This window comes from Triticum dicoccoides, chromosome 2A, assembly GCF_002162155.2.
Source record: "Triticum dicoccoides isolate Atlit2015 ecotype Zavitan chromosome 2A, WEW_v2.0, whole genome shotgun sequence".
In the NCBI taxonomy this organism is placed as follows: domain Eukaryota; kingdom Viridiplantae; phylum Streptophyta; class Magnoliopsida; order Poales; family Poaceae; genus Triticum; species Triticum dicoccoides.
The window spans coordinates 529,598,703-529,607,736 of NC_041382.1; the positions used below are offsets into that span (position 1 = coordinate 529,598,703).

The 9,034-nt window shown below is 41.6% G+C and overlaps 1 protein-coding gene across 2 annotated transcripts in view; it reads right to left on the reverse strand.

Annotated features, from left to right (window-relative positions):
* Window positions 1-8,181, reverse strand: part of LOC119355194 (kinesin-like protein KIN-7E, chloroplastic) — a 12,469-nt gene extending 4,288 nt beyond the window's left edge. For both annotated transcript variants that reach the window (XM_037621975.1, XM_037621974.1), the window contains exons 1-16: window positions 7,615-8,181; window positions 7,419-7,516; window positions 6,239-6,328; window positions 4,887-4,939; window positions 4,550-4,615; window positions 4,413-4,466; window positions 4,033-4,092; window positions 3,694-3,772; window positions 3,306-3,373; window positions 2,936-2,995; window positions 2,709-2,813; window positions 2,130-2,234; window positions 1,855-1,962; window positions 1,636-1,782; window positions 1,184-1,366; window positions 479-649 (exon numbers count right to left, since the gene is read on the reverse strand). In XM_037621975.1, the coding sequence (XP_037477872.1) occupies window positions 479-649; window positions 1,184-1,366; window positions 1,636-1,782; window positions 1,855-1,962; window positions 2,130-2,234; window positions 2,709-2,813; window positions 2,936-2,995; window positions 3,306-3,373; window positions 3,694-3,772; window positions 4,033-4,092; window positions 4,413-4,466; window positions 4,550-4,615; window positions 4,887-4,939; window positions 6,239-6,328; window positions 7,419-7,516; window positions 7,615-7,997 (1,830 nt within the window). In that variant the 5' untranslated portion in view covers window positions 7,998-8,181. The remainder of the gene's footprint in view (window positions 1-478; window positions 650-1,183; window positions 1,367-1,635; window positions 1,783-1,854; window positions 1,963-2,129; window positions 2,235-2,708; window positions 2,814-2,935; window positions 2,996-3,305; window positions 3,374-3,693; window positions 3,773-4,032; window positions 4,093-4,412; window positions 4,467-4,549; window positions 4,616-4,886; window positions 4,940-6,238; window positions 6,329-7,418; window positions 7,517-7,614) is intronic.
* Window positions 8,182-9,034: the final 853 nt, after the last annotated feature.

The window sequence follows — 9,034 nt, forward strand, 5'->3', positions numbered from 1 at the left end:
GTTCCCGCGTCACACATGAGGGGGGTTGTTGAAATGTGTATGTGGATTTCCTAGCCCTTTCCATCAGTTCAGACTTTTGGTTGCGTTGGCTGGTGCATGAAGCTTAACATACTTTACTACCAATGTATAGAAGCCTTTAAGCAAGCAACTCCTAGCTGTACTGCATTCCTTCTTTATTTGAACTGAAACTATTGTACTGCATTCCTATCTTGCAAGAGATATTTAGAAGAAAAAAAAAGTAAATGCAATTGGAGGAGAGCACATTTAGAATAAAATGAACTACAAGACTCCAGTAAAACCACCTGATGTGTTCCTTAAATTATATCCTTTTTGAATGACCAGGAAAGCTAAATTGCCTACTGTAAGCATGCAACCCTTTACCAGGAGAGAACAAAAAAATAAAAATCGGTGGTGCCAATACAAAATTTAACATAGGAACTGAGAAACACAAACTACATAATCCATAGCACGAAATCACCTTTAGTTTGAACCAACCAAGCATTCCACGTTTGCGATTCCTTCTATCAAATCTAGCAGGCTCATCAGAATTGTTAGAATCAAGTTTTGCTTCAATCGAAAACTCTGAATCAAGGCTAATATCATCATCCTCTATGGAGTACTCCCGCTTACGATCAGGTAAATAAGCAAGCTGCAAAAAGAAACCGAATAAGAACAATAGGCATACTCCAATGCACGAAACAGGGTAAATCATCAGGAAAAATAATGCATTTTTAACTACAAGAAACAGTGTTTTATTCTAAAAAATACAACCATAATATGCTGTTGAAAATTGTAATGCAGAGCGACCCTTCCCCAGACCCTGCGCAAGCGGGAGCTACATGCACTGGGGGCTGCCCATTCGATTTTTACTTGAGCATTTCAGCTACATATAGCTACTTAGTCATTCAGTTAGATATACTGCCCAGAAGAGTATGTTTTGATTGCATATTGCCGGGATCCAATGCACTAGGCTCTCGTACAAAATGGGATTAGTAGGGTGTACCCACATCCGTAGAAGTGAAAAACTTTTAGAAAAAGAACTCCTTAATATAAAACAGTATTGAAGAACCCTATCAACAAGTAGGTTACATAAAAATTACAAAGGTTTCACATGAACAAGGCACAGCCGAAAAGTAGAAGCTGCAAACCAAACAAAGAAGAAAGAGAGCTTGAGCTTAGAAACCTCATCTTCCCCAAATGAATGCCGTCGGCGGAGGCTAGCCTGTCCTGAAACTTTTGAGGATATTGAACTTTTGGTTGATACCAGTATCAGTTTTGTTAATCTCTGAATTCTACCCATCAATGCTGCTTTTGCTTCCTCTTCCTGTTCTAACCTTGACTGGAGTTTGACTTGGCCAGCCTCAAGCTATCACACAAAGAGAATATCAGTAATAAATTAATCATCACGGATAAAAATATGGCCCAAGTAATCATGTTCAGAAGGAACAGGTTGGGTTTAATCTACAGTTATGCCATCTGGAAGAAAAGTATCTCAATATGCATGGAGTACAGGCACACTTAGTGGAAGAAAAGTTAGTCTTGCAGTGACGATTTTATTCGTGTTAAGAAGGGAAACAGAACAAATGGACAATAGTTAAGTACCTTATTAGGTGCTGAAAACATGTTAAAAAATACCTGAAGTTTTAGATTAACAAGATCCTCCTGATCCGTGGGAAGAATGTACCCATTTCCCATCATTCCACGTCTCAGTTGTTGCAGCTCTTCTTTCAAGCATGTTATCTCCTTTTGATACTTCTTTATCAAGGACTTCTCATCAATTATCTGTAAAGAAAATCTATCATCAGTAACAAGCATCTTCCTTACAATATGGATTCAAGACTGATTGATTCTTACCTTATTTTGAGAAGCTTTCAACTCGACATGCTTGCTCCTGTGGGCAAATTTTAATGTATTATGTGTTTCTTCGGTGTTGCTGGAAGCAGGGGTAACTGTGCAAATAAGCTGTGACGAAGATAAGGGTGAGAATATATCAACATAAGTTACTTGCACTTATGAGTCCACATATTATACATGGAAAGGTTCCCAAGGCCAAGGCGAAAAATAAGTAAATAAATAAAGGATCTTCTTAAGATAGAAAGCACAAGTGTACTGTACAAAGAAACACTCACAGAAATGCGCCCATGCCCACTCAGAGAGTACTGAAGTAAGCGTGTGAGCTTTGAATCTCTATAGGGAATATGGGTGGCCTTACCATCTGTAAGTTTAGCAATAACCTGCGAGAAAATGTCATCGACAATTTACCATGGGAAGAACTAAATAAACGTACAAAAATGTGATCGTTTCCCTAGTATCCCTTCATACTAGTAATTTATATTTGGGGTTAAGCATCATGAGGATCCAGGTTAGCATCAGCTATGGAGACATGCATGTAAAAATTGTCTTATTAGTGCTACAAGCAACTACCACAAGTTAAACCTAGCAGATTTGGCACACCATGAGAAGAACTAAATAAGCGAATAAAATGTGATCATTTCCCTAGTACCCCTTCCAACTAGTCATTTATATTTGAGGTTAAGCGTCATGTGATCCAGGTTGTAGCGATCAGCTATGAGCAACTACAGCAAGTTAATCCTAGCATATATGGGACAACTCGATGAAATGTGTTACAGAGTTAATATTGTATATATTTGTCAATAATATCACAAAGGAATACAAATCAGCAGCAGCGCAGGTTGCAGGATACTTACAGTTCCAAGAGTGAGCAGGCTTTTGTTTATGTATGAACCTTCTTTACGACGTAATCCAGTTGTTTCGGTCTTGGAACTTTCAGAGCCAGCCAGATCAATTAAGTTCTGACAAAATTATAAGGATTAAAACAATAAGAGCATGTAGAAATAAATTCTACCAAGATGATAATCAGTAAGGTGCTTGAAATGGTATGAAAACTATAAGCATACTCGAGGAGAGGAATTACCAATTGGCACAATCTGACTTCTTCCTCTTCAGTTTCACCAGAGGGGCTGCTCTCAATGGTCTGCAGGTATGTAACACTGTAAGTTTAACAATTCTACCTGAGCTGAAACTATATTAACTGGTTACATCAAACAACTTCCCAATGGAAGAAACAGCAGAGTTTATGATTCAGTGAACATGGAACAGTTAACATAATTTTGCAGACTCAGCAAGCACTAAATATTTGGCAGTACACTGGATGCAAACACTGTCAGAGTGTCAGCCAACAGATGTGTGCATGAGAGAGATAGAGACAGACAGACACACACACACACACACACACACACACACACAGGGAGAGAGAGAGAGGTGGGAGGGATGAGAAAGAATACCAATGTGAAGATAGTATGGCTCCGACTACTGACAAGATTGAAGTTGTTGGATCCAACATGTCTGTGCTCTGCCAGACGAAACGGCATCAGTAATTCAGTGCAAGGTTAATGTAATTCAATTTCAAGGTGTAAATAAAAATAATGAATTGCCAAAGCATCGCATGCACCCACACACAGAAGTTACAGAAGGTCAAAGACGGAGATACACACATAGTACACGGATTCACCAGCAAAGCCACTTATACTGTAGGTTTAAATTTTAGCACAAGAAATCACAAAGACAAACATGGAGATGAAGCAATCTCCATCGAACAGAGGAAATCTTCCTTGGATACGATTGGTGATAATCTGGGAAAAGGAGTGGATGTTATCTAGATAAAACAAATACCTTCTCCAGATGCTATCAGAGAGAGTGCGTGTGCAGGTGATAAAACGACCTCTTCTTTAATCCCTTCCACATAGGTTCCCTAAATGAATAGAAAGAAAGAGGGTACAATTATTAGTGGCTAATAAGGAAGTATAATCTAGCATAGATCAACATTTATTAACAGGAGACTCGTCAGAGAGAAATGAGAAAAGGGAACAAAGAGATCAACACACAATGTGAAATAAGAATCATAAGTGATAAGTATGCAACAATTCATATTGAGAAACGAATATAAGATTCCATCTAGTTTAGATTGTCGTGCTGTATAGTATTACTGGACATTATCCAATGACCAGGTACCTGTGCATCTTCTCGAATTCTTAGATTCTGTCCTGTCGGATCAAGTAAATCATTTATAACCTGCAAATGACAAAATCAAAAGCATGAACAACTAATAAACATATTAATGAGTGATTTTGGAAAAAGTTTACTCCAGTTTACTATTTTGCCACCATTTTAAGCTAGTTTTCTAAGTAAGCCTTACTGCATCAGGTTTATCATAATCAGGAGCGCATGGCATGGGACTCCTGGTCTTATATCTTGCCATATACAGATAAGAAACAAACTGGTTCCTATGAGGTGGCAAATCTATGTATTTAAAGCTCCAATGCATAGTGGATAATTCATCTTTATGTTGCAAATCAGCAGCAAACAAATGCATTGCTTGAAAGATATGTCACCTCATTGTAAATTTCGAGATATGACACTCGCAGAAGAAACTCTCGTCCAGGTGTCTGAGGTCAAGAAAATAAATAATGATGTCATGCGAGCCCGATCTTTTTTACAGTTTACAGACAGAAACATATAAATAAATTACATCTTGAATAATGCTGAACACATCCTTCACTGCCAATGGGATAATTCCAGGCGATTTTTGCTCTCCCTGCAATAAAGGTAATCCAAGTGTACCGTGAAAAAGAATTCAGCATTGCTGCTGATAAAAACAAATTCCACATGCTTATGTGTGTAGGTCAAGTAAACTGTGGTAGGCATTACTCATACGAGAGAAAAGAGGACAATAGCTATATATGTTAAACCGTAAAGCTATGTCTTCTGCTGAAGAAACATGTACGTAGAAGCACACCGCCAGACGTGTTAGAAAAATTAAGATAACAAATGCACACACATAACAATTAGAGGAGGCACAAACTTACATGCATTGTATGAGTTTTCCCGCTACTAGTGACACCATATGCAAAAACAGTTCCTGAAAGAAACAGAGCAATGTTTTGGTAATTGAACAAATCTCAGAAGGTAAAAGTACAACACTATATACAAGAGAAAGAAGGCAAGACTAGCAATGACCAATTATTTAAGTGAGTACGTCCTAATTAAAGGTAGAGGAACGGTTGGCTTCTTTTTCAAGGGAAAAGAGAGTAGAGGTACCGCTGGAAATCCAAGATTCTGACAATTATGTAATATCGGTTGTAACAAAGAAGCATGTGAGACCCGAGACCAGATATGTCTGATGACAACAAAGTTGGCACCTACAAAGCATGGACACGGCTGGAAGTGCGAACTGCCGTTCTGATACGGCAGGATACGGGGATACGGCGGGATACGCGAACTTTGCAGTATCCCCCGAATTTCGATTTTGAAAAAAGAAAAAAACACAGGGATATGCTGGGAGACGTGCAGGATACGTTTGGGACACGGCCTGGCCCAAAACAGCCTCGGCCCGACCCAGTATACCTAACCTATTTGCAGGAACTCCCGCACGCTCTCGTCTCAAGGACGAGGTGCTCCCTCCCAGCCTCGCAGGTAACCCAGCAGCCTTTCACCTCTCCTCTTTCCTCAACCTCTTCCTCTTTTATCCTTCAGATTTGCTTGTGCTGCTAGATGTTGCTTGCTGGCTTGCTGCTTGCTTGTGCTGCCGCTTATGCTGGTGGTGCTGCTGCTTCTCATGCTTGCTATGTCTTCCAATTATGTCTTGTCTTCTAATCTTCTGTATTGTCTGTGTTCGATGTGTTTTGCAAGATAGATGCAGCTTGCAATGACAACATGACATGGGGGGGATGAGGATCAATCAATCATCACTTGATAAAAGAGACACCAAATGGGGCACTATCCTCTATTATGATCTCTTTCTCATTAATTTTCTGTCTTAATTGTATATTATATGGCATATTTTATTTTATTTTATATATACTCGCCGTGTCCCCGAATGGCTGTTTTTGAAAAATGCCATATCCCGTATCCCCGTATGTGTATCCCCATCTTTCCGTCCCCGTGTCCGTGCTTTTTAGGTTGGCACTGCAAAGGTGGATATAAACATGGTATGGAGGTTCCCTCAAAGGCATTATGAGAAGTAATGCAGATCCATCCAGTATGCATCCCTGCGGCAGATTTTTTATTGTATGTTGCCCAAATCTACCTTACTACCAAATATTTATCCTACTAAAGATATTAATAGGGGTATAATGGTGGTTCCTGGTCCACTAAATTTACATTTAGTATTGAACATAATTCACTCTAGAAATTAGAAACAATAAGAGTAGAAATATACCATTGATTCCTTCCATGGCACCACTTACAACATGCTGAGCAGCAACATCATATACGCGGCGAGTTGTAGTAGCTGGACCAAAAACTTTATCTGCAAAATTGAACAAATGGAAACAAAGAAGATGTAGGTTTCAGCAAATTACGCAGACCTGGCAGATGTTACAAATTGTAAAGTATGAAGTTATGATCACTGATATTAGCTTTGTTTTTACGGGTGTGCTTGGTTCATGCCATAGTATGCCTACCAAAATTTGCCACCCATTGGCAAGCCAAAATATTGGCTAGAGATTCCTTGACCCTTTGTTGGCCAAAAGATTGGCAAGATTTGTGAAGAGAATGCGAGAAGAGTTGGTAAGATTTCATAGGCAACCAACCAAATAAGAGCCAAAATTTTGGTACGGCATGTTTTGGCACCAACCACCAACCAAGCATAACCCTACGAGACGAGCCTTGCTCGGATGGCTAGCTCTGGAGTTGTGCAGGCAACCCAGCTGTTTCGGCCCTTGGGTCAAGAACTAGGCATCGCGCATTTTCCAGGTACTTTCACACATGCACATTTAGTGCGATAATGCCTACCTGCGGTCTGGAGGCTATGTGGCATCTGATAAATTTCCTGGTGCGGATAGCAGACCGGCATGTGGATGTGTGTGTGTGTGTGTGTGTGTGTGTGGGTGTGTGTGTGTGTGTGTGTGTGTGTGTGTGTGTGTGTGATGTGTACGAGTGGTGTGCGTCTGCCTTGTACTACCTCTCAGAAAAATGTTAAACTGTCCTTTTGGTGTAACAGAACCTCAGATTCAAAACAATAGCAAATTAATCTTTACCATGTGTTTGCTACTTCACTAACAAGCACACATTCTCATCACAATCTTGAGCTTGCATGATATAAAGCAAGCCTGACAAAGGTGAGACATCCTATAGAGCTGGAACTGACTTCAACGGTCTATTAGTAGAATATATCAACAATCTCACCACAAAAGTGGCATATCCATTAAATTTACACCTCGATGGCCCAACAGAGCATTTAGTCATCAAACAATTTTACCCTCATTTCACAAAGAAAACTCCGAATATGGTAACCCCTTCTGTTTCATGTGAGGACATTTCCTTAACATCACCGGTTCCACAATCTACATTGTAACACAGTATGTAATATTAACTGAAATGGGCTGAAAATCACTCACCAAAAGCATAGGCGATACTCGGGTTGTACTCATTACGCACCATGTTGTCACCATCAGCATACCAAGCCACCTCGTCCCCCTTGTTGATCTCTCTAGGACTACACACCAACAAATACAAACAATTTTGAAACACATAAGCACAAAACCCAGAACCTCACGTCCTCAGTAGCAGAAAGCTAGCAAATCAGCAGCTCACCTGAGGGGGCGGAAGCGGACGGTGACCATGATGTTCTCTTTGGCATTGGACGCGTCCACCGCCGCGCCGGACGGCGCCCTCCCGGTCGCTCGCGAGGAAACCGAGGAGGGCGTGGTTGGCCGCGCGGAGGCGGTAGAGGAAGGCGTGGTGGGCCGCGCGGAGGTAGGGGTGGCGGGGCGCGCGAAGGCGGCGGAGGGAGTGGTGGGGCGGCCACCGGAGGAAGACGACGGGGTGGCGGGACGCACGGAGGAGGCCGGGGTGGACGCGCGGCCTCCCGACGAGGTCCTCGTCGGTGGGGGCGCCGCGGGCGCCGCCACCGCGGGGGAGCGGCGGGATCGGAATGGGGAGATGCTGGAGCGCGTCGATCTCGACGACGACGACATTGTCGCGGAGCTCAGGTTGGAGCGGGGGGGCAGGGTGGGGGCTTAGGGTTTTGGTGGAGAGCAGGCGAGCACGAGCGCGAGCTCGTGGGGATGGAGGGGAGGCTCGTGGGCTCTGCTTTGGTGTGTCGTCGCCGTCTTCCTCAGGGGAGCTTTGCCAGCTTGGTCGCCGTGGCCTCGTTTGTCGATTTGGTCGTGCCGCCTTTTTGGCACTTTGGTCTAAAGCTCCGAAATTTTCTAGGGGCTTTGGGGTTAGACCACCGATGGTGTGCTTACCGGCGGCTATTATCTGGATCACACAATTTATACTGTTTTCTTTCTCTTGTGGACCTTATTAAGGCTCCTCAAACCAATCATAAGTTGTAGAAAAATCTAGCCAGTCTAGTTATGATACTCCCATTACAACCAAGGTGGCTGGTCGTAATGAAAGTATCATAACTAGTACTTTCTCCATAAACTAATATAAGAGCGTTTAGAATAAGTAGTGATCTAAATGCTCTTATATTAGTTTATAAAGGAAGTATCATGCATGTCAATTAGATAATTTTGATAAGGTAGCATAAAATTAAATGAAGAAATAAAGGATTGAGTATCATATCATAATAAATGTTACTCCCTCCGTCTCAAAATTCTTGTCTTAGATTTGTCTAGATACGGATGTATCTAATACTAAAACGTGACTTAATAATAAATGCTACTCCCTCCGTCCCAAAATTCACTCACTCAGATGTGCAATAACTAAAACATATCTAAATGTGCCCTAGACACACCCTCCAAAATATATAAGTTGATAACAAGACAATTATAGTTTGCCCTTTACACGAGGGATAACCTGAATCCCGGTGCGAATGCTTCAGTTGCCAGGACATTCATGCACACATCTATTCTCCTATTTACCCCGAAAATTATCTTTCTCGCTTCTCAATACTGCACATCAGTCGAACCCCTTAAAAAGTCTTGATATTGAATAATGCATCAACGTTAAGTTTTACAAAACCCATGAAATTGGTAAGACTAGCTCAACATAGTCACCCCCCCCC